We start from the raw sequence: 26,555 nt of genomic DNA, 5'->3' as shown, positions 1-26,555 counted from the left end.
CAGAGGGGGGGGGGGGGGCAAAATACCCTTCCCCCCCCCCCCCCTGTTGTTGCGCCCCTGATGGCCCTTGAAAATAGTGAAGTTCGCAATCACTGACGTAAAATATTGCCATCCATTGCTTGTTGCAAGAGATTAACCTTTACATCTTTTAAATCCTTTATTAAAATGAAAGTATGGAAACTCCAATTTTTTTTTTTAAAAGTTGGAGTTGATCCACTACTGAAATACAGGCCTTTACACAATATGAGACTATAAACCGAAGAAAAATGCAAATTAGCAAAAGGTTGCAGGGAAGTAAGTTTTGTGACGTGATAGCATTGTTAATGTACATTTCAGGAATATTTTGTGACTTTTAATGACCAGACCTTTATTTACATTACTTTATCTTGACTTTCGCAACCTGCAGACATTTTGATTAAAATTTTTTTTCTTAATGAAAAGGTTGATTTACATATGGTTAGTAAATGGCCAATCCACAACGAATATTGCTTCTTATAGAATGATGCTGGTGTCTTGCTAGCTTTCTGTCTAAAAATGAAAATTATTCCATTAATAATCTGCAAGTATAAGTTTCACTATGACAGCTAAAGAATGATAAGTAAAAAGTTTTGGGGGCTTATTAATGGTAATGATCATGAAGAAAATGTGTTTACCAATAAATGCATAAAAAAGTTACGTAGGTACTTCAAAGAAAAACATTTTAGATAAAAAAAATTTTTTTATTGACCTCTAGGAATTTGGAAGGGATGTCTCTCTCTATAATGCATCAACAAGAATCTATTTTGTTAAATATTTCAGTAATTTTTGCATTTTAGCCTTCAAATTTGAAGGAAAAAAATAACTAAAGCTTATTAAACCATTAAAACCATTACAAAAACGTGAAAATGCTGAAACATGAAAACAAAATTGAAAATAAAATGCACTGTGTAGTTACTAATAATACATCAGGATCTAAAATAATGTGTAGCATTCAACATGAACTAAGATTTTCTTAAAATTTTCTCTGTTTATTGAGCTCTAAATACAGACTCAAAGCAATGCTAATATGAACTTCTGAACAGCACACGAGACATAAAAATGTTCAATGCATCATAACAATAACCCTCATATTAAATTAACATAGCAAATGAAGGGAAAAATTCTAAAACATCCTTATGGTAAACTATTAAGCATCACTTATAAACTTTAATAGTATTCAATACTACAGTATAGTGTTGTAGTTTAAACAATAGTTGAGCCCAGTTGTTACGCTGCCTAGGTAGTGATTGGACGAGTGTAATGTTGATACAGTGTGGACCAAGATGGTGCAAATGTATATGCTGGTTGAGTAATGATTATGTTAATATTTTGACTTCACAATAAATTTCACTGTTTTCCCCCATGAAAGTCACTTTTCTCCATAACTTAACAGCTTGAACTATCTCACATACAGACTTACCTCCGACAGATCTTCAACAGAACCAACAACATTCCCCAGCCTTTGTAAAGAATTCTCGATTTCAGGCATTTCCTCTGGTATCGACATGATTTACATCACAAAAATTTAGTCCTACAAAATAAAATAAAAATTATTACAACAAACGTGGATGCTATTTTTTTTTAAATCTTAAAACTGGGCGGGGAAAAAACACAAAATAGCTTCTATACAAAAGTTGTCACATTAGTATGTTGTCACCAACAAACAAAACTAAACTTAACGTAGACATAAGAGATGTAAAAATAAATTTAAAAATCAGTCATTTGTCTCAGCTGAAACAGGAAAAACCTGCATAACAAGAGGCTGCTGACTCATTCAGCTGGTAGCCATTCAAGGGCAGTGTGTTGCTCCAGGTCAGCCTGAGAAGTCCACAAGCTGGGATGAGAGGCAAAGGAGGGAACACAGCAGCATAATGAGAACTAGGACTAGAATCACATTCGCCCCAAGGGGTAGTTTTAACCACATTACTTGGATTACACATAGTTTGAAAAATCTCGAGGTTCTGGAATTGAAGGGTTAAGGGCCCCTCCTACCCGAGCACACACAAGGTGTGCAGAGATTCAGAAGAAACCACGAAACTTGAAAACTGCTCTAAATGACCAAGTGGTGTCTGTTTACAAAAAGAATTTTAAAATGTGCTGAGGGCAGATGAGTTCTCTTTCCTTATTTTGTTTTTAAACACATGTTTTCAGAGTAATTTTTAGGCATGAAACACCCGGTAAAGATGCTTGAAAGCACTTGGACTTGCATTACATCTTTATCTTCATTTCTCCGCCATCTAATGTGACATCGTCCCGACCATGGCCTCTAAGCCCGTGCTCCGCACCGCTAGTACCAAATCCTGTTTTCGGAGTGCACGCCTAGCCCAGCGGGAATGAGTCAGGCGAGAGCCTCAGGCGTGACCCCACTAGACTCAAATGAACTTCAGGGCACGAAACCCCGGGGGCTCGACCCCATAAAACAATTAAGGAACAAGACATTAGGACACAATTATTAATTCATAGGCATTAAACAAGTGCGTCGTAGCTACGTTCCTCCCACCAAGTGTACTTTACCACTGCTCCTCTGTCCCTAGCCGGGCAGATGGCTCTGATGAATGCCATCTCTGACCCTTCCTTGGATGGGAAACAACACAATTTATTTTTTCCCAAAATGATACTTTAGCAAAAAATTTAAAATGCAAGAAAACCTATATTTAGGCTTGGTCTTGTTCACAAACTAGAATATATAAGCTAATGACTGAGCTTCAGGAAGAAATGTTATTTAGAAAATAATACAACACAAAAAATTAACTCCTAATGGGATATAAAAAAAACCAGGTAAAATGGTCTGCAGTGCCGACTACCTACCCAAGTGATTAGGATCTGATTGGCTAAGCTGCCTGTCATGTGACTGCAGATCGGAAGGGTAGAACCATGCCGGATTTATTAATTTTAATTCTTTCAGCATGCTGGACAGCTGCGGGTCAGTGGTGAGCACCCTATTGGCTGTCATGAGAGACACAAACCAATCAAAGGTGTGACAGATGTGTGCAAATGCAGAAACAAACAAGTACATAATAAACATTTATTTTTAAATATATACATTTTTTTAAGTACAGTTTTACTTAAAAAAAAAACCTGAAGTACGTTCACAAATGAACGTAAAAATTTAACTCCCATATATGCTAAAATATCTAATAAACACTCATGATATAGTGACAGCAAGCTACCAAGCCAGTTTGCAGGGAATCTGCAGTATCATTGTGGAATGAGAAGCCAGAATAATGGTCGGCAGGCATATTGGCTCACTGTGCCAGGGGCTTACAAAGATATTTGCTAGGCAAAAATTTGAACTATGAACATTTGCCTGAATTTTTAGAAACAGCAGATAATTTCTAGAATACACCTGGTGCAAATTTTAATAAAAAACAAACAGTAATATGCAATGTTAATACACAAGGCCGTCAAGAAGAAGGGACAGGGGAGAGATCCCGGGGACCTGGTTGGGTTTCAAGGTTTTTTTATGCCTGAGTGTACCCTGATAGTAAGACAAAAATTACAAGTCTAGTGCTAATACAATTTATTGGAAACCATAAGAATTGTACAATAAGTGTAGATTGCATTTACAGTTATGGCCGGTAATGTTTAGTATTTAGATTATTTTTTTTGTAAAAGGACCAGCAAAATCATTTGCTCCCACGCCCTTATTATCTCTCAACGGACCTTACATCTTTGGGTAGCCAAAACAAAGTGTACAACAATAGTTGTTTATGGGCATACAGAATTACGAAAAGGCTGTCTTAGATCATTTTAAGAAAATTTTGTTTAAGAGTCTGTTTAAATCATTATTTGACTTTTCTGTGGAAAAAGTTGTTAACTTTGCAACTGATTAGTGATAGTTTGTTTCCACTATGATGTCAGGATCTTGACAGGTGCTGCAACGAATATCCGGACTTCAGTAGCCTAATAAAGGTAATTAACGAAACACCACAAACTCATGTCGCACTAGACTATAATACGACAAGAAGCAAAAGACCCTTCTTGGATTTCCTGTGTGCATCAACTTCCTTCCCCTCCCATGGTGAGCCGGGATAGGGGTAGAAACCAACCATTGCACTCGAGTCAGCCTTACATGAGCAGCAATATAGTAACTCAGAAATTTATTTGATCACACATTTGGTAACTTAATCACATCCCAGCTTTTATAATATGCTGTCTAAACAATACTGTGTCCCTCGTAGTATCATGTATGTTATTTTTTATTGTTTAATATAATGATGTAACACGAAACTGGACATTTGTTTGAATTTATTGTTTACCCACAAATACGCAACTAATCTTCTTTTAGATGTGCATAAATTTAAAGGCCTTCGCAAAGGCATGGCTGTAGTTACTGTTATTAACAAAGTCTAATTTATGGCACAACTAAAATTTTTTAAATGCACCAATACTATACTGAAGTGCTTTAGAATCATTTTGAATGCATACATATATGCCATTTCACAGCATTGAAACTGGAGTAAAATGTCACCACACTGCGAGAACAACAAAAATTTGAAAAAGCTATTTGTTTTAATGAAAAACATTTTACTTCAAACAAAAGATTCACTTTCGTAAAATCCTTCTTTAAGTATAATGCTGTAGATTTTTGTTCAACTTAATACTATGAAAACCAATTTTTTAAGGAAATTTATCAGTAATTTATTCTTCACACACATTGAGATTTTTGTTAGGTACTTTAATATCATCTAGGTTATTTTCGGTCTTCTGATTTGGTTCAGAAATAAGCAAACTATTCAGAACAATGCCTTTTTCTATATATACATGCACAATAATTAATTATGTACCAGTCCTAATGGATTTGATGATGCCAATTTATGTATCTAAGCGCTAACAAGAAATTATGCTGTGTGTAATATGAATGTAATTTTGTCAAAATCAACTACGGTTCCGCCAGTCTTGCAAAATTTACATGTTTGTTGAAGATAGCACCATCCCCAAAGAGCTAATCAGACTTTTCAACCAAAATATTTCCCTTTCATTTGACATTTTTTCCCAGCAAAACCCTAGCTACAAATATCTCAAGTTTTTCTCTGAATTTTAAGCACTTCTATTTGCTTCTATTTGCTGTCTTATTTTTTTTTTTTTTTAAATTTTTAGACAAATTCTTTTAGAGAACAACATTCACTAATTTTTTCCCCGTCTACTTCAATTACTTTTCTGTGCTTTGTTTATTTTACCTGAGGATGTCAAAAAACCAAATTGGTTTAGCTCTTTTCCTTCCTCGTCAGAATTTGATCTATTGTTGATATTGAAACACATGTTGCAGCACTTGTTACTGTTTTAACACCATCGTACTTCAAAATCTTTAACTGAAACGTGTCAGAGCATTGTTAGGGTACATCTCCCGTACTTGTCCATTGCAAAAATGTTCTCGAAACAATACATGATTTAAATTCTGATGTAGAAGCTATTCTGTAAAAGGGATTGTGTAACCCAGGCTGCACCTTAGCTAGCAGGCAGCTGCTTGACTAAACCCCTCCATTTTCTGACGTGCTTATCACGTGACCGCCCAGTGACAGTGGGGTCTGCGCAGGTTTTTTAGTCTCTTGTCACCAAGCTTATTGTGTATTAGGAAAGTAACATGAGATTTTTTTTTTTTTTTTTTTTAGGATTAAATGTCAAAGTCTGGATTTTATTATGGCACTTGCTTACTTAGCTATATTAGAAATACCATAAAGTGTTGAGGATGGTTGTTAATGTTGGGTTAGCTACATTAAAAATATTTGGATGGCCAAGCTTTATACATTAAATATCCTCATAAATTTCAATACAACCAAAATAATGACATGAAAAGTCCATGGCATAACACATGGGGATGAAGCAGTCTCTTAATAAAGAAAGCTTCTATAGTAAAAAAAAAACTGTAATTCCTAACCAACTGTTTAAACATTGAACAAAACTTTTATAAATACCTAACCTAACCTAACAAACCATTTAACTATTTTTAATATAGCTAACCTAACCCAACCAGACAATCTCAAAATATCTCAGGATTTGAAATACATAAACCTAATTATTTGTTAAAATGGTAACTACTAGTAAACTAATTGATTTATTACAATGCCCTCTAAGAGAAATGTTGGAAAACATAACTATAGAAAAAGTAACTTTATGGAATTTTTGTATTTTATTTTTTTAGAAAGGTTCTCATTCTCTATTGCCTGATTATATTTATTTTACACGTTAATTACAACTGCCATTCACAGCTCTATTCTTGTCCCTTTTACCAAATATTAGATTCCAAATTTTAAAAAAATATTAAACATCGTTAAATCAAAAATAAAATTATTAACATTTCCTGTTACCTGAATTACTAACAACTAAATCATAACGGAGCAGATTTTGAAGGTGTGTTCAAAAGTTAAGAGCACTTGAAACTGTGTTCGAATTATTTAGATATAATTCTTTGTTGAATTGTATAAGCAATAAATTGCAATAAATTCAAGTCACCACCTGAAATTTTAAGTTTTTTTTTTTTTTTTTTTTTTTTTGTAGAATGTGAGGTTTCTCTAATTTCCCTTCCTACACGCGAGAACCGGCATTAAATTCATTGTAAATATTCTAGATTATCCCATTCATTTCATAAATAATAAAAAAAAAATTAAAAAAAAATTAACACGGAACAATGTTCCTAACTCCATAGAACAATGCATACTTAATGTAGTCTTTGATGTCATAGACCGATCATACCAACGAGTAGACATACATGAACCCGGTCATTTTGATTGGAAGCCATCAAGTTATGTCCCTGCCCGAACACGCTCGAATATTCACCTACGGCCAACCTCGGGTTTATTTATATATATTTATATTTCTCTGTTTATTTTAATGAAGCTATACTAACCTTACTAACCGTCCATAGTGGTTTAAAGGGTTTTAGGGCGGTATTCCAAGACGTTTGAGTAAGGTAGCGAATAAGCACTGCCTTGTTTGGTAACTGCCGTACCCTAACTCTCGGGTCATATTCCAAAATGTGTCCTAACTGAACCCTTGTAAGGTATCAGATCGGCAGCCGTTTTAATAAACGAGGAATTGTGCGAGGCTATAAACAGTTGTACTTGGTGGAATCCATCGTAATTTTAGCTTATTTTTTAAAAATATGAAATTATAATGTGAAATAAAATATTTAATTTTGGTTGTACAAGAATATACAATGAATTTTTTGCTGTATTTATGTTTGCTTTTTTTTTAAGATATTAGGGGGGGGGGGGGAAATTGTAATCGTAAAAGTTCCGTTAAAGTTCATTAAAAAGGAAAAAATATATATATACAGTTATGGATCAAATCGGCAACAGATAGGACACCAAAAATTAGTGCCCTAAAAATAAGGGACTGGCCGTGTCCTATCGTGCACTTGGAATATGGTTGCCGTCGTCCGGGGTCTCGGGCTCGAGTCCCGGTGTGGCTCCTAGTGGGAAAAGGCGGTTCTTGATCTGTGTTGTCCGGGTGGGCGCCAGACTAGCTCGTTTCTAGTCGTGAATTTGGGGTCGTGGATGTATGTGCCCCTGCGTGGCCCACTAGGGCCGGCGGCGGTGTTGCGTGAGATGATTTTAAATAAGAGACGTGGAGTTGAGGTGGCGGTGTCGTACCTTTTATTCAGAGGAGCGAGTCGTACACAATACAACACTCTACAGAGGTCCCCGGGGGGGTTTTTACTTGTTATTCCGTGGCGCCGTATTGTTTGTGTTCCGCGTTACGTGACCTCGGATGCTGTTATGTCTCAGACGTCTCACTGGGTACGCAGGTAACGTAATTTCGTAACACAAAGGCGGGACACAAAATACACTGAATTAAGGGGGCGCGTACAAGTTACGTGGCACTCATTACTCGGGTAACGTAAGTTAGCAATACAAAATACGGGATACAAAAATACACTGAATTAAGGGGGTGCGCACAAGTTATGTGGCACTCGTTACTCGGGTAACGTAAGTTAGCAATACAAAACACAGGATACAAAAATAAACTGGATTAAGGGGGCGCGCACACGTTACGTGGCACTTGTTACTCGGGTAACGTAAGTTAGCAGTACAAAATACGGGATACAAAATACACTGAACTAAGGGGGCGGGCGATTGGGGACGGCCAATCCCGTATGCAAATGTCTCGGCGCGGGTGTTGTGCCCACTGTGGTGAAACACGCACCGCAATTAAGTTTGTCCAAGTTCCCTTGCGGGTTGTGGTCAGCGCAGTGCGCGTGACCTTAAATAAAGTTCTGTACGTTGCGGGAGACGGCCCGTGCCGTATGCTGAAGAGCAGCCCCGCTGACCAAGTGTGGTGCGGGGTGTCCTTAAGTTGATGCGGCCGGATTAGGTCCTGGACCGAAAAAAGGGACCGGGTACTCACGGAGAGGTTAAGTAATAAAAGGGGTTTTGTTAATTAGTGACTATATTTACCGGACGTTACTTTCAATGTAGACAAAGGATGTTGCCTCTCCGTGGGACGTAGGTCCGCCCCGGTCCGTGAGCTGCGCTGAACTGCCGAACTGGCATGGCGTCCGAGGGAGGCTCGGCCTCTCTCGCGCCAGGCGTGACCTCATTACGCTAGACTCCAAACGGGTGTGTCTGGAAGAGATTTTATTGTCGCTAAAATCCTAATTTAATGTTTCAGGAGGAATGGGTACGGTTCTTCTCTTGTCTACTCAGGTTTCCACGGTTTTGCCTTTAATTGCTGTTCGGCTCGCCTGACTCGGGTGGGCCATGGCCAGGGGTGTGTTCCGTTAGCGGGAGCGTATACTGGCGGGTGCAGGTCGGGCTCTGGGGTGGTCGTCGGCCAGACGACGTCATGGTTAGGGTAAAGGTATAGCATAGTCAACACCTAAATCCTTATTTATTTTTGTGTCTTGGAATACGACCCTGAGGGGGTCTGTTCAAAGTAAAAAATTTTGGTATTGTAGGCACACCAAAAGTAGTACTTAAAATAACGTATATACTATCGCGAATAGGCATTTGCCATCTTAATTTTTGTTAAAACTTATAAACTTAATTTTTATGAAAGTAATACGAGATTTGGTATTAATTATAGAATTATTTTAATTTATAATGAAACGTGTATGTCTTTTCATTTTCAAAAATATTTTAGTTATAGTTAATTCGAATTACGCAGTATTACCATACTTTCTCTATGAGTTTTGAGTTCTTGAATGCTCATATATCTAAGCTCTTTTCCGTCATATTGATTATCAAACATGGTGAGAGATTATTTGATTTAAAGTTATCTATAATTTTATAATACATCCATTTATTTAAAGATGTTTTTTCCTGAAAATATACTTTTAAATAAATAGTTTATGAGTTATTATCTAAACTTTCAATTGTTAAACTTATCATACTTGCATAATAGTTTGTACTTGTTTACTAGTGAAAGTTCCATGTGACTTACCATTATTTTTAATTCGAATTGTGCAGAAACTACTTTTATATTGTACTTAAAATCGATTTTTACCACCGTTATTGTCTCGATTACTTTTATTTTATTTAATGCATTAACACACTTTAATAAGATTTTAGGTTTTGCTAATTTCGACTCTGAAATAAATTTGGCAAAATTAAACTGGAACAAGCTGTACTTCTTAAAATCTAATAAGTTTTTAAATTTTTAAATTATATAATGTTAAACCTAAGCAAATGTATTTACCCATTTATGAAATGATTACATTTGGCATGTTATATTTGCAATGAAGTAGCATAGGTTTTACCGATGTTGCAGTCACAATCCTACCAAAGGACTGAAATAACGATGAAACCTTCACCCTTGATGTGGCTTATCCCACAAGGCAAGAAACTTCTGACAATAGCTGTGAAAACCTGCTATCTTTTTAATTTCCTCCCCAGAAGCCATGCATATACAGAAGCAACTAATTAAGTAGTGTGCTATGATTTGTAAATATTGGTAAGTTTTTAAACGATTGTCATAATAAGTTTGTGTTCGTTGTGTTCTAGACGAAAGGTACGTCAAGTTTTGGTAAACGTCGCAATAAGACGCACACCTTGTGCCGTCGTTGTGGCAGATCGTCGTACCACATTCAGAAATCAAAGTGTGCGCAGTGTGGTTACCCAAGCAAGAAGTTACGGCATTGTAAGTTTTCATCTAGTGGTGTTCTTTTGGTAAATGTCAAGGAGCAGGGTAGACTTCCAGATAAATATTTTAAAATAAGCTTTTTTTTCCTGTAAAATGCCAATAGATATGTGTATAGCTTTTTGTGATAGAAGGATATGATTCAGCCCCATATTGAATATTATGATGTTTCTGAGGTTCCTATACTGAAGTTCATTACACTTAACTGATATTTTACATCTTTTAATTCCATCATTGGCTGGCAACAAAAATGCTGAACACACACACACACACACACACACATGTATATATATATATATATATATATATATATATATATATTCTCTCATAAAAATCAATTTGTAAATACTTCAGTAGTTAAAATATTTTACTAAACATGCAAATAAGTAATATTAAGTAATATTCTGCCATAGGGTAGACCTATCTGTATTATTCTAAAGTGGCATGTAGCCCTGCTCTGCAATAACTTGAGCTAATGGCTCTAATGTTCCAGTGAGTTGAAAGAAAACTGAGAGGGGGAAATAGATTTGTAGGGATGCTGTAACAGCACTATTAAAAAAGAAAGCAAACACCAGAATGGATTTATTTAGTTCCTTATTTTATTTCTATTTTTTATTTTTGTACTTCTAAATTGTGTTTTTTGTAATATTCTTGCAAAAACTGATTTTAGGGATTTAGTTTTCTCTGTCCTAAGTTCTATCCATTTTTTAGATCCATCAATGGTCAATCAATAATTTTTCATAGTTTTGCTAACCAATAAGTACTTAATCCTAAACAATCATAACCACAAAAAGCTCTGAATTAACTTTATTTTTAAAAATTGTTTGTTGTTTTGCAAGAATTCATAGGTCATTTAATAGGTTTAGTGTAGTTAATAACACTGGCAGTTTATTTTGATTTTCCATAATCTTTGAGGTTATTTACAGAATTTATTTTAAGTAGCGGTTTTATTTTGAAACATTTTCTTCAAAAACCTAAGTTGTAAAACATGTAAAAAAAAATTCATTTAGAAACAAATGCCATAGATATTATGTATTTAGAACTTAGGGCATAAGTTCTAGTATCTCTGATGAAAAATAAATAACACTGAATTTTTTTGTAGGTTATAGAACTTATTTTGTGAAGGAGAAAATCTGTAATATATGGTAATAGTTTGCGAGGGTTTTACAGTATATTAAACCGTAGCATGTTTGCCATAGTAACACTATGTTGTGTGTTCTAGACAATTGGAGTGTGAAGGCGCAGCGAAGGAAGACCACTGGGACCGGCAGGATGCGCTTCCTGAAGGTTGTCAGGCGGCGTTTCAGGTCGGTGCTCGCTAACTCCACTTTTTTTTATATTTTAAAGGAAAATAAGTAGAGAGTGGACGAGGAAGGGGTGAATGTTTTACAATGTTTCTGTAAGAGGGTGTTTTAATACAAGTGGTGAGGTTAGGTTACATATTACAAATACTGTGATATTGTGAAGGTGATCAGTTTAATTTATGTTAGCTACATTAACAATCCTGAGATATTGTTTGAACAATTGGTAGCCAACTTAAACTAAATAAAACATCTTTACTATTTTATAGTGTTTTTAATGAAAATAACCAAAATTTAACATCATTTAAAAGTAAATCTGAAGTAGGTAACCTAACCTAAACAACCGTCCACACTATCAAGTGTTTTTAACAAAGCTAACCTAACCCTAACCAACCATTCTCACAATTTTACTCTTTTAACGTACTTAACATAACCACTCTTTAAAATGGTTAATTACTGGTAAACTACTTGTAGCATTACAATGCCCTCTTAGGGAATAATTAGAAAACATGCCAGGAAGTAAAAAAAAAAATGAAGCTTGAATTTTTTTTTGAAAAGTGGCTCTTTAGAATTACTCAGGGGCTTAGCCGGGGCGGGGGGGGGGGGGGGTTTAGTGGTTCAACCCCCCCCCCCCCCCCCCCAGCACCAAATCTTTAATTAATTTCTTATTCATCATTCAAACAAATTTCATATAAAAATTAATAAAATTTTTACCATTACAATATTTAAATTTAAGTACCGAAAACTGCTAAAATAGCATTATTTTACACCTTAAAATCCAAATTTTCCCGGGGGAGGACCCCCGGACCCAATGCTTTTATACGGGGGGGGGGGGGGGGGCGTATGCTTCTTAACACCCCCCATACATAAATCCTGGCTACGCCACTGGAATTAGTACATCTTATTTTGGTAACTTATCTGTCTGCTGCGATTCATTTGGGTTACTTAAATAATTATGTAATGTTTTTAGTCTCTGTAATTTTTGTACATGGATAATAAACAACAATTAGAAATACATATATTTATATTGCCATACTTTGATTATAATTAAGTTCAATCTTTGTTTACTCATTTGTTGAATAATTGCAGTATGAAAAATGAATTGAAAGCTGATTAATTTTTAAATGCCGTTCAAAATAAGGATCAAAGAAAAAATCTCATCAGGGAAAATCTGGAGAAGTCAGGGAATTTCATTTGAGATTTTGTGTGGCCATCCTGTAGAAGTATTTCTTTGTGTTGAAGATAGTCTGTTAACCTTACAAAATGGATAAAAGAAAATAATGTGTTAGAATAGACATTGTTGATTCATCTTAATTTTGTTTATTTTGTGTTATCAGGTAGTTTTCTTTGTTATTTAGTTTTGTCACACTTTACAGCAAAATTGTTTGGAAGGCCGATAAAGAAGAGAGAATTGTTTGACTATGTTTTGTTTTACAGTAAAGTGTCATTCCTACCTGATAAACCCCAGAGTTGGGTACCTAATAATGAAAGTACTTCGTGCTCAACTGTTATAAATGTAAAACATTGTAGGGACGTGAAAATACAGCGAAACCCCTTATTTTCACTTTCATGGGGACAAAGTAAAAAAGTGTAAAAAGCGGGAAAGGGAAAAGTAAGAAATACGTTAAAGTTAATTAAAATACAGTCACATCCTGCAGCGTTCATGACAAATATGGGCTACATTACACATACGCATTGCACCACAGTAAAAAAATTTAAAAAAAGGGCCGCAAATTGGAAATTTATCCTCAATTTAGCGCGCCGTGCGCGGAGAAAGGTCATCGTACTCAATCAGCTGTTGTAATGGCGCGGCGTAGCCGCCGGCTGGCTCTCTGTTCTCTGAGCTGCGCATGCGCAGTATAACTCACTCAATGCTCCGCCCAGACTCGTGACGTTCCATCAGCAGCCAGCCAATAGATGCGAGCTTAGCGGGAAAAAATATAAGCTCCACCTCCCGTGTACCAGTTTTGTCCAGTTCTAATACCAGTTTATTGGTATACGCTTCAGTTTTCTCGCTGCCGTGACATGTTCAAGTTTACGTTCATATTGATGTCTTGATACCAATAATTAATTATTTACGATCCCCAGAAATAAATGGTTAGTTTAAAAAATATGCGTAACTGTACAATACTTCCGAAATTATAAAATACGTATAAAACAGTTACCAAGATTCCGCTCATTTTATCTTGTGAAGTTTATGTCTCGTACCAGTATTTCGGCTAAGTTGTGACATAAATATACAGGGTGTCTACTGACCCTGGAAAACCTGGAAAAATCAGGAAATATTGTAATCAGGGAAAAATCAGGGAATTTTTGTTTGGTAGGTTGTAGTTGGCAATATGTTTTTTTGTTTATTGATCTGCTTGCATTGACGTGACATCAAGTGAATCACGCCCCATTTTTTAATTTTTGAATGGAAAATAACGAACAGTTCCCACGTCCATTTTCTTTTATTTACCATCGGATTCGGAAGTGGTGTTAAATCACGTGATACAAACTGGTTCAAGCTGGTCTGTTATCCTGCTGACGTACTTACTGCAGCATGTGCTTCCCCCGTTTGGATTATACCGACAGGTGCATTTAATTTTAATTATCTGTGGATTCTCTCAATGTAAACTGGGCATTTTTGTTAGCTTTGAAAATACATACATATCACAGACACTTTTGGTGAAGATTCGCCATCGTTGCTACAAAATTGGTAGCTGTGGGCTTCATACGGTCCAATGTGCTTTCAAAACTGGAATTTCTGCTATACAATTGGACGTTGTTAGTTTTTTGAGGCACAATTACTATTTGTTTATGCATGTACCTACCTGCAAGGAGGGCAGATTACATTAGAATAACTGGATCAGAGCTTTTTTCCAAGAAATTTTGTGCAATCAGATGGAATACTGCAGTTGCTGAGCGTGCCATGAAAACGTTACCCCACCTAAAGAAATTTGTTAGTGAAGTTTCTATTTCATCTGTGTCTTTCAGTGTAGTGAAAAGTGCTCTTGAAGAAAGTAAAATTGACATTCTTCTACTCTTTGGCATCAGAGCTGGAATTGTTTCTCACAATGTTCCAAAGTGAAGCACCCATGGCACCTTTTCTCTATGATTCACTGGTAGACATTTTATTAGCTTTGGCAGGAAAGTTTTTGAAACCAGAGGTACTGAAGAGCTTTAGGGAGCAACACAATGTATCTCGATTGAATGTAGATAACCAGGAAAATCTATTGACTGCTAACAATATCAAGTTGGGTTATGCAGTACGCCATGTCATCAAGAAAGAGAAATTACCAGTAAAGTCTGTCCTGTTACTGAAAAATGATGTTAGGACTTGTCTAAAGGTTATGGTAAAAAAACTTCAAGACAAAAGTCCCCTGAAGTACAAACTTACCAAGAGAATTTCCTGCCTATGTCCGTCTGTGGCTTTAAATTCGGGTGTGAGGAAACAGTGTGTGAATTACAGTTTAGAATGTTGTCTTCAAAACAAGTGGCTATAAAGACAAGAAGCTGATAACATTGAGTGATCATATCAGTTGGTATGTTCCTCGCAAGATTCTGAAGCACTGTTCTCGTCTTTTTCTCGTGAAGACTGGCGCCTTGATCACTTGTGGATGCTCATTCTTAAGGCACATGCAGTAGCTGCCAAAACAGGCCTTCTAAAGTTTGTGAGGATGATGTTGGTACTTTCCCATGGAAATGCATCATTGGAAAGAGGATTTTCAGTGAATTCTAATTTGCTGACTGAAAACTTGCAGGAAGAAATACTGATCGCACAAAGACAGATGTACGACTTTGTTCAATGTTCTGGAGGTGTAGAGCATGTTGATATCACCAAGTCCATGTTACAGTATGTAAGAAATGCAAGTTGTAGGCGTAAGGAAGCCCTGCAAACAAAACAAAAATAAAAGGAAGCTACAGACAAGAAGAAGCAGAAAAAGAAGAGTTGAAGAGGAGATCAAGGCATTGCAGTTGAAGAAGACTCGAGTGTTGGATTTGGCTCGTTCTGAAGCAAGTGCAATAGACGCAAAAGTTGAGTCACCGCGAAATTGATGGGAGCTTCCTTTTACTTATGTTTTTGCAAAAGTAAGTGTGTGAAATATTTGTAGCAGCATGTTTTATTTGCCATCAATTGAGTCACTTTGGCCACGTCTGGAAGAAGGTATTTTTTTTACTAATTTAATTGAGTTGAAATACTTTGAAACCCGTCAATGTACTGTTATGCAGTTTTTTCAGTTTCGTGGAATGTCGTAATTGTGTTACAGAAAACCTGGAAATGTTCAGTTTTTGACCTGGAAAACCTTGAAAAATCAGGGAATTTCATTTACTAGATCTGGTAGACACCCTGTATAGAGTTTCATTATGCTGATGCATCATCTTCATTGTTGTCATCTTCACTGCTGTCGACTTCAGCTTCAATTGCATCTTCTTCCCACATGACACTATCTTCACTGCCATCCAATGCATTAGAAATGCAACATTTCTTGAAGCTTTTGATGATCACTTTCGATGAGATTGTGTCCCATGCAGCCTTAATCCACTGACACAAGACTGCTATACTTGGTTTTCTGATTTTGCCTGTTGGTGTTAGAACATGGTTGCCTGCCAAGAGCCATTCAGAGTACAGCACTTTTAGACGGTCTTTAACTCTTTTGGTGCAGCATTTTTTGTGGTTAAATTACCCTAAGTGCGTAATTATTTTTGCAAAAAAATCAGAAAATTAAAAAATAATAATTTTGTGGTGCAAAATAATTTAAGATTGATTAAAAACTTTAAATTTAAATAGATGTTATTTTTTTATTAAAATATACATTATTTAAAATTATTATAAAAAATTTTATAATTTATATAATTAATTAAAAATAATTTAATTTTTTTAAAATTTTTATATTAATAATTTAACTTAAAACAATCAAAACACTTAATTTTAAACAAATTGGAATTAATTATATTTTTTAAGATTTTTTATATAGCTACAACTTCAATAGTTACTATGTAAATACATATCAGTAGGTAGTTCACTTGCAAAAACACTATTAGATTATTACAAACGGGTCTTCCCCACTTAATTATATAACTACGTACAATCTTTTACATAAACATAAAAATACATAACAAACATATAATTATAACTTTAAAATATGTTATATACTTATTTTTTGGTGTTTTTAGTTCAGTTTCTGTTATTTATTAGTAGATATGGTTAGCAACATTTGATTCAATGTCAACTATGTAAAGTATAATCATAAACAATGAAGATGTGTTTAACAATTACAGGTAACTTTGTAACTTTTTTTTTGTGTGGTAGATTTCAAAACATGGTACAGTACACATTGCTGGATTTTCTGGACAATTTTTGCAGTAGAATATTGTTTGCTTCCTTTTGCACATTCCTTTGCCTTTCTTCTTGCACTGCCCTGGTAGTACGGAACAAACAATACAGTTTGGCTTGTGAGATTTATTTTCCTGTTCACCAATAAAATGTCGTTCACTTAGCCTTGCCAAAGGCATAGAATCACAGATTTTACGACCGCGTTTGGCTGCAGGTTCACGATTGTAATCTTTCAGTAATCCTGAGATTACTTCAGTTCTAAAATCACTTGCGGAGACAGATTTCTTATTTATTTCATTGTATGCAATTCTCCCATTCACCAATGCAGATTCAATAAGAAAATACCAAATTGTTTGGTACCATTTCAATTTTTTATGTTTGTACACATAGTTTGTACACAGTTGATCAAACTTGTCGACACCATTCATGTTTTTGTTGTAGTTTGCAACAAGTTTTGGCTTTTTCACTTTTTCGAATCCAGTTGCACTTTTCTTAGTTCTTCTGTCTACTGTCAAAATTTCAGAAGAGTGTACGGTGCTCAACATGTTAACACGACCAGTGTCTTGCCATGAACATGCAATCATACCTCTTTTATTTTGCCAGAACTTAGGTTCTTCACCTCGCTTTAGTGACAAAATTTTCATTTCTCCTGGCAACATTTTCCTGTTGCTTCTTACTGTTCCGCAAGCTCCAATTTCATTTTCTAAAAGAAATTGAAAAAGCACTGGACTAGAAAAAAAGTTGTCAACATACACAATTCTATTGCTCTTTTCAAATCCTCTCAATAGATTTTTTACAACATGCTCACCTAGTGTTTCGCCTGTTTTCACACCACTGCCTTTGCCTACATATGTGTCGAACTTACATAAAAAACCTGTTTTGCTATCACACAGTGACCACAGTTTTATTCCCCACTTTGTTGATGGTTTAGATGGTAAATATTGTTTGAACCATAGACGGCCAGTGAACTTCAACATTGTTTCATCAACTGAAACACACTTCCCTGGTTGAACATGTTGTAAATAAGTTTCTTTTGTCATTTCTATTATTGGCCGAATTTTGAACAATGGATCGTACTCGGGCAACCCTTTCTTCACAAAGTTTGCATTGTTGTTGAAATGTACAAAAGACCGCAACAGAAAATACTTATCTCTGGACATAACTTCTCCAAAATTTGGCGTTCGAAGAAGCCAGCTTGTTTCTGAGAAGTAATCTTTTAGAGATGGTTTTCGACACATGCCCATCCCTATCTCCATAGCTACCATTGCTTCGATGTCCTCAGTTGTACAGTCTTTCCATTTAGCATACCTCGATCGTGGTGAAAAATCATGCGTTTTGTCCAAAAACTGTTGTGCATACAAATTTGTTTGATCAGCTACATGGACAAACACAGATCTTGGCATAAATTGTGAAAAGGCACTATATTGGCTACTAAAATTTACAGGGTCACTTACAATAGTCAAGTAGAATGAATCACCACTACACAAATTCAAATGCACTGGAGTTTCTTTACTCACCCGGAACCAGGTATTTCTATCTACAGACACATCTTCATTTTCGTTGTCAGAGTTCGACTCGTTGCACTCTACGTCATCATCACTATCACTTTGACTGTTAGGGTTTTCATCTTCAGATTCTGAATCTGCAGCTAAAAGTTCCAGTAATTTTGTATAATCTTCTTGTTTTGATGGATCATATAAACGTTTACGGTCTGCCATTTTTTCTATCATATCATTAAAATCATTTTATTTATTCCTACAAAAATGTCACGCAAAATATCTCTTTTGTCTGTTATGAAACAAAAATCCTCTGTCGACACTGTATTTGAAATAACATCTAACCCATGTAGAGAAATGGAATCAAAAACACTTGTTTACACAAAGACGTATTACTTTTACCTGTCTCTTTGCTAAATGTCTACCAAAAATAAAAACGCCGAATATATATAAAAAATATAAAACAAAACATATTTAGACTAATATTTTGGCATAACGTTTACTGAAGAAAAAAAAGTTTATAGTAAGAAAGATTCAAAACAAAAAAAATATCACGGTACAAATTCAAAGACATCAGCAAAAGAACAAAGAAAATTTAATTTTTACCAACTGAACCACCGGCAAACTCAACGAAGTAGTTCAAGATTTCCTCAACAGATCGCAGGTAATGACAGAACAAGGAAAAAACCACACACGGGAATTAAATTGACTTCCGCACTGACTTGAGTATTGCAAATCGACATTTGTCGATCACAGCACTTTAAACAAAGAGGCAGCAATCGACAAGAGTCGATCACAGCACTGAAAGAGTTAAATGGTTTGTTGACACACACATCTAATACCTGCAGCTTTGAAGTCATGCCTCCAGGAATAATAACAAGGTCTGTGTTCATACCTTTTATACATGATTTCACCACTGGCGTTAAATGTCCTTTGAATGCATCTAACACTAACATCTTTCTTCTTTAAAAGTGCCCCAGGCCTTCTATCCCAAACTGCCTTTAACCAGTCTTGCATCAACTCACTTGTCATCCAACCTTTTTCTTGACATCTCACTATTACCCAGAAGGCAATTTTTCTTTTGGCATAGTTTTACGGTTAAGAATGACAAAAGGGAACAATTTTCTACCATCAGCTAACACTGTAAGCATCACTGTTATCCTAATTTTCTCATTGCCACTTGTCTTCACATTAACTGTTTTAGTTCCAACAGCATCCACTGAATAATTTGAAGGCATATCAAAATATACAGGCGTTTCATCAGCATTTAAAATGTAAATAACATAACTCGCGGAACCGTTCGTCTAACTTAAAAAAATAATCACAGCAAAGAAGTACTATAACCTACATTAATGTTTTTGTACAAGAAAATAATTGATAAGATGGGCGCCATCCTGTGCTATATAACATTCCAAAAACATCAGTCGTAACATGTGCAGCCAGTAACTACTGCACAACCTGAAAAAATTGACCTAAAATAAGTATGTTTACCTAAAAATCAATGTATCTGAATATAAGGCGAGCCCTTTGTTTTGAATTATAAATTATGGTAAAAAATGTCGTCTTATATTCGGGTAAATAGGGTATGTTTAGAAATTAAAGCAACTTTTCTTGTTATAAAATATGTATATTTTGCGATTTAAAATGTTCACTGCCGACTATAAAAGTTACGTTTTTCACAATGTTTTTAGGCCTACTATGGTTGTTACGTGAGTAAATAGCGAGATGGATTCGATTTTTGAGACGTAATTCGCGTGAAAGTATTGTATTTGATTAAATGGGAACTAAACGGGACCTGCAGAATATAGTGTTAATAATGGGAAAATGTAAATAACGGTAATGTAAATAAGGGGTTTCGCTGTATATACTTTAGAGTGAGGTACTTTCTAATGAGGTAGAACTTTAATTAAGTATGTTGGTCAAGACTCTTTTAGTTTTTGTCAATGTGTACACCATAAAAAAATTATTTTGCTGAGTTGTTAGGTTTTTTAGTAGCCATTTGTATTTGATGAATCTTCTCTGTTCCCACAGGAATGGATTCCGCGAGGGCGGCAAGCCAACGCCCCGTAAGGTTGCCGGATCATAAATTATGAAGAATTAAAGTATGTTAAGCATGCAAATTTAATTTCCAGTGCATCTGAAACATTAAGTATGTTTGATAACTACATGTATTTTACTTTAAACAGCAACAATGGAGGCACTGAAAATAAATCTGTTGTGTTTACTTTTGTTTCATTCCATTGTACACCTTCGTGTAAAATATGGGTCTGTGTAGATATGTATTTTGGTAATCATCTAGTTACTCCACAAGTATTAAAATACACGAATAGATAAATTTTCTGTTAATTTTTAGATGATATGTATTTTGGTAATCATCTAGTTACTCCAAAAGTATTAAAATACACAAATTGATGGGTTTTTTCTTTTAATTTTTAGATGATCACCTCTATTTTTCAAAGTGCAGTAAACTCCAGATTATCTAGTATGCTAATCAGGAAGAATGCTGCCCCTAATAATTCATAAATCCAGATAAGCCACTAAGAAATTACGTAGGGCTTATTAAACTCTCTTGTAACGTATGTTACTATTGTTTACATGTGATTATGAACATACTAAATTTCATGATGAAACAGTACTTTATTTAAATAGGAGACATCTTTGAGAAAGCATTTTCAGTGGCTTGTTGCTCTTAAAATAGTGGTTTATTTGTTTTAATTTATTTTCAGTAATAAGTTAGTCATCTAATCAAAATTATAAACCCTTTCTCATAAATCCCATTATAACTGGCATATGCTAGGTCACTGCAGAAGCTGTCAAGTTGGAAGTGACATCTCCACATTGCAGCTGCGCCATCCGTGATGTAACAGCTGCACTGCTTTAGTTGCTTGCTCAGTGCTCGGGCGGCCAAACACATCCGCTTTGGTACTGTGTGGAACACGGCTGATGACAGTCTAGCCTCTCGTACAACCAATTAGCCCCATGCCTATGACAGATCCGTGCCCTGCGCTGCTTAAGTGTCTCTCTACACACTTATGGGTACGACCCTATACCTGACGTCCTCACCAAAATGCCACATGATGCCTGGTTTCCTGACAACTACCTTACCATGTGGCCCCCTGCACCATATCCTTACCATGGACACACAGGCTGCATTCCATAAGCTCCTGGTTTTCATTTTTCATGGTTATCCAGTTATTCTATATTGCTCCAGGCTGTGCTGGGGTGGTTCATTACTACAGGCTATGACTAGGGACTAGATTTTTTGTTTTATGTATTTTGGAACTGCAGATTTCTGTGTTATTGTTTTTATTTTTAAAGATAGCATGTTAATACCATCAAATCCCATCAAATCCTTTGCATATTTGATATTCGAGGAAAGAGATTCAAAGAAAACTATTAGAGGAAATAAAGTAAATTATAAAATTAAAGCTTACAATCTTTGACGCTTACTACTTTTTCTTTTTCCTTCATACCTATCCTGTTATTCCCCAAGATATTGTACTTTTAATGTTTTAACATGTTATTAGTCAGGGTTGGAAAAAGCAAACCTGTTTTTTTTTTTGTTTTTTTTTTTAACCAGGATTTTTATTACATTGTTATGGTTCTCGGCATGTTAAAATGAATGCCAGACAACATCCAGCTTTCTGCCACTTGAACCAGAAGAGTTAAACGTCGAAATGAAGTCCAGCAAATCTGCACAACTGGGACTTCACCACAGAAAGGGTATTTACCCACAGGAGGAGGATTATTCTCCATAGAGTGGGTGTTTCCTACTGAAAGGGTATTTACAGTGTTGGGGATTTCCCACAAAATAGGAAAATTTTTTCTCTTTTTTTCTTCACACTGTTGACTACAATGTGCTAATTTAATTTTATAGGAGTATTTAGCGGGGTATAATTTACAACTTATTCAGATAATTTAAATTATAAGATCTTGATTAGTATATACATAATTATTTATACCCATAAAGGCCCTGCTACAATTGCCAGGTCCCTTGGTCCGTCATGGCAGTTTGTCCCATGCTCTCATGAAAATGTGCTGCCACAACAGTTATGTCCCAAGTTGTCCAAATGTAAACATTTCAAATACCACCACTAGAGTGCAGTCGTTTTGGGAGACATTTTAACGTTACTTTTTTTTATATTTCTGAACGTTTGTGGCCGTTTATTATATGAGAGGCCACAAAATCCCGGAAAAAATTAATGATTTGTAAACAACGAGCATAATTATAGTTTTTAAAGTTTCTGTCTTTGATGTTGAACAATTACGGCCGTAATTGAACAGCACTTATTAATATCTCGTCCACCTCGCCCGTACTTTTTTCCATTTTAGCTTCACAGTAGTCAATTCACAAACAATTCACAAAATTGACTTTGTTTATTTTTGTATACTACATCACTACTATTTTCCTGCGCGCTTATGTATTTACATTATTATTTTTTTCATTTCATCGATATTTGTTTACTTCTTTGTTTGCACGTTTTTAAAGTTCTTCTTCCAGCATGGGACACATCAATAAGGGACAAAATTATAAAAGTTCGCCATCTGCATGGGATACGGTGCGATAGGGACGAAGGGACAAGAGACATGACATCACAGGGTCTCGTGGACCAATCGGTGATTAGTGTCCAACGGAAATTTGCATGGGACAAGTCAATTGTAGCAGGGCCTTAAATCACAAGAAACAATGAGTAATTTATTAGAGTGGAATTAGACCTTTCATTAAAATTTATTAAGGTATTCTATTTAAAAATACATTTTTAACTAACTTGATTTAAACCAAAGTTTAAAATTAGCTTGTTCAATGATGAATGAGATAAGTTTTGTCGTAATTTTGCAACCGTAGTAAAATTACTGATTATTTGGTGTGTCTCAAATGCTGAGCAAAGTACTTGTTTAAAATTGTGCTTGTGAATATTTTTTGAACTGCTAAAAATTGTATGTTTTCAATGTGAAAATGTTTTGAATCAGTTTAGCATGCATTCCTTTCTTTGAAAAGAGCAAATAAAATCGGGAAACCGTTAAATGAAATTTCCTTCCCAGCTTTGCTGTAAATGTCATTAATTTATTCTTACTTTGTAATTTTGTAGTTAGTGAAGATTGATTGCCTTTATCAATTTATCTCTCGATTGAGCATACAATATATTGATTACACAATTTTAATTTGGAAAGGTATAGAAACTTTTATAAGTAGTAAACTCAAAATATTCTCAATGCTGTCTGATTCCTCTGATTAATTTTTTCCCCTGCATAAAATTTTTATGAGTCACAACTCCTATAGTTTTCTCCTTTTAGATACTACTATTCTTTGTGCTCAAGGAATTGCAGCGAGGCTGGTCACGCAACAAGCAATACAAGCTGAGTAGCACTGCTGTGTCGAGTGCCAGATACGTTGCAAGATGTGCGATTGTCCCGTGCTCATGAATGAAATATCGCGATGCAATGCACTGACTGTTTTAAGTTGTCCATGACCAAATATATCTGCATACCAACAACCAACAATTGTAAAAAGTAATTAATCAGGTAAAAATGTGAATCCTTTGACCAAGAATGTGTTAGGCCGCCATACTTTGTTTCCTTTGCTTCCTATGTGTGTGCTGGTCATGCAGATTGCCTTCAGTAAGTCCTGAGTAAGTAAATTATCATAAATTGTTCTTGCCATGTGTACCGGTTCAGCAAGCTAATAGTGTAATAGATATGTAGTAGTTTTGCCGAAAAATTCGGCACACACCAGCCCGGTAAAGTATGTGCCGCCAACTAGTATTTTTGGCACAATTTTAAATTTGAACTTTTAAAAAATAATATCACCAGTCATTCTTTTGCTACAAGAACCGGACACAATTCCAAGGGCCCTTTAGTTTTTTATAAACCTTTTCGGACTAGCATTGAACCACAAATTTGCACAGATCAGACAGCCAGAAATGTTCCTTTAGGACTTAAAAGATCCACCGTATTCTTGGACTGATACTCAGGAGCATGTTTATTGTTACGAATTTTATTTAAATTGTGTTTATGATCCAGCCCATTCTTTTAATAATGTGATTATAAATCCATGTTATATATATACATATATTTTTGTTAATTAACTTATAAAATATGTGAAAATAATCAAAAGTAAAATAAAAACAGAGGTAATAATATCTAGACGAAATCATCATTTTGCATTCTGAAACCAAAAGAACCACTAGTTACCCTCAGTCATCAGGAGAGTGAATTACAACAAAGTTATAAAATAACTTGGGTTTACTCTGTTGTGACTGAGGAGTGTAACACAAGTATTGAGACAGAATGCTTGGTGTAGCAGTCTTCAGTCTTTCAATGCTATTGCATTGGCATTGAACCACTTTGTTTAATAAAAAATAATGAATTTTTTATTTTGCACATGGATTGATAAGTAAAAATAAGGAACTTTTTTTATTGCAAATAGGAGTTTTGCAAAATCACTTCAAAGTGAACTTAGATTACTGAATCAGGTATGCCCAATATTTTGTACAATTGTATTTTTATTATTTAATTGTTGAAACTTTGTTAATGTAATTAATGTTGATATTTATTTCAAACATGCAATATTTTGCTGACTAAATATTGGGCATTCAATAAGTAAAAACTGGTTTATTTTTTTCATAGATGTATGTTGTTATTAAAATGACATTGATTTTAAAATATACCTACGTAGTTATTAAAATTACATTGATTTTAAATTGATTTAGGTCCTAACTATTTTTGGAGGAAAATTACTGTCTTCAATAGGGTGCGACAAGAACTAATTGGATTATACATTTTTATATCAGTTTTTCATTTTCTTCTATCCAGGAAAGGTAAAATATATACTTTAGGTAATCTGAGGCCAGAAGCATATTATTATCAAATGAATAAAATATAAAACTGAAATATATTTAATAGTCTTTGAAAGGGAATCTTTTAGGAACACCCATTTACTAATTAAAATTTAATTTTCTATGATTATGGTTTAGTTAATGTGCAATACTTTTACTTCCAGTACTTTCGAATAAAGTTGGTCAAATGTTAAGTGATATTACCATCAAAACTACAACTAGCGGAGTTATGTATGTTTGACTTAGACAAGTTAGGGTGCCCGTACACATACAGTTTTGTCTTTAGTTTGAACTGGCTTCTCCCCACACACCAACAGTCTTAAACTATCAGTTCATGATCATCAATCCACTTTGAGACTTTGACGAGTGAACATGCGCAGGAAAATTGCATAGGTTGATGAACTGTTAGTGTACCAAAAAACTTTGATACAATATCTTGTGCATATTGTTTATGAAACATACATTTGTGTTGTCAAATAGACGAAAAAATAATTTATTTGTGACTATCAAGGTGGATCTCACAAATCATTAAAAAAAAAAAATATGTTTGTATGAGAGAAAGAATCAAGCTCAATAAAAAATAACTCTGCTGAACACTTTTTTCAACCATGTCATTATAGTAGAAAAAAATGGTGGGGTGAAAACTGTTTTTCTTTGCTTCTATATAAACTTGATGCCGCCCGTCGGTGCTCCCTCTGGTCGCACAGGCCGTTGTGTGTCCTCAACACCGACTAGGACGTGTGTAACGAACGCGCCCACGCGTGTCGTGTAGAGTGAGTTAGGGCAGTGCGCAAAACGTCTGGAAGTAATCCGGTCTTGCAGTGTTGTGTGACGCACCCGGCCGGGTGTGGCGTTGCGCTATCAAAACCTAGTGCCTACGTAATTTTATGTCAGAAAAAAACTAAAACTTTAATTAATAAAGTAATGTTGATTCAGGCGCGTTTTCGTCATAATGCTGGTCATCACCATCTTCCCGCGCTCCGTATCTTTCCGCGGGAGATCGAGCCCCCCATGGCCGGGTCGCAAGGGAGCGGGGAGTTGCAGTTGAGCACTCATCAGGGCCGGCAGCCCTGCGCGCGTAGAGCATTCATTCTCGCGCCAAAACCGACATGTAGTGTTCAGTAGGTAAATTTTCTTAATCAGTTTTCATCCGTTCCACGGCCGGTCAAAACCGACCGTGCAATGTTTCGCGCGGTTCTTAAATAATTGACTGTGGCTCAGACATGAGCATTTTCTTGTGTTACGTAATTTCACTTAGTTAAGGGTACCATGCCGATGGGTCCGCACTTCACGCTTTAGTAAATTGGCTAGGAGTCTGGACTTTGCCCACGCGGGGCTGCTTAGTAGCTAAACGTGTTCAGCGACATTTATTAACAACTCAGTTTCTGGGATGTGTGGCGGTCGTGTGTGAGTTCTCCGTACCTTCGGTACCGCCGCGTCCGCGCCCAGCATTTCGTGTCAGCTACGCCACAGCGAGGACAGAACTCTAGTAACAATTACCAATCCAACT

The 26,555-nt window shown here is 35.5% G+C and overlaps 2 protein-coding genes across 7 annotated transcripts in view; one reads left to right on the top strand and one right to left on the bottom strand.

Annotated features, from left to right (window-relative positions):
* Positions 1-6,678, bottom strand: part of LOC134533885 (uncharacterized) — a 32,672-nt gene extending 25,994 nt beyond the window's left edge. For 2 of the 6 annotated variants that reach the window (XM_063371647.1, XM_063371652.1), the window contains exons 1-3: positions 6,327-6,658; positions 5,199-5,330; positions 1,439-1,549 (exon numbers count right to left, since the gene is read on the bottom strand). In XM_063371647.1, the coding sequence (XP_063227717.1) occupies positions 1,439-1,525 (87 nt within the window). In that variant the 5' untranslated portion in view covers positions 1,526-1,549; positions 5,199-5,330; positions 6,327-6,658. Of the gene's footprint in view, positions 1-1,438; positions 1,550-2,826; positions 2,960-5,198; positions 5,331-6,326 lie in introns of those variants that run through there. The other 4 variants (XM_063371649.1, XM_063371650.1, XM_063371651.1 and 1 more) reach the window with 4 other exon arrangements.
* Positions 6,679-9,147: 2,469 nt separating this feature from the next.
* Positions 9,148-20,433, top strand: LOC134533883 (large ribosomal subunit protein eL37). Its single transcript, XM_063371645.1, has 4 exons — positions 9,148-9,208; positions 9,960-10,095; positions 11,318-11,402; positions 20,241-20,433. Exons 1-4 carry the CDS (start codon positions 9,206-9,208, stop codon positions 20,293-20,295), a joined length of 279 nt encoding a protein of 92 aa, XP_063227715.1. The 5' UTR covers positions 9,148-9,205; the 3' UTR covers positions 20,296-20,433.
* The last annotated feature ends 6,122 nt before the right edge of the window (positions 20,434-26,555 follow it).

The sequence above is a fragment of the Bacillus rossius genome, chromosome 7 (assembly GCF_032445375.1).
Source record: "Bacillus rossius redtenbacheri isolate Brsri chromosome 7, Brsri_v3, whole genome shotgun sequence".
Lineage (NCBI taxonomy): Eukaryota > Metazoa > Arthropoda > Insecta > Phasmatodea > Bacillidae > Bacillus > Bacillus rossius.
The sequence above is the reverse complement of the archived record's forward strand: the minus strand, read 5'-3'. Positions and strand labels throughout refer to the sequence as shown.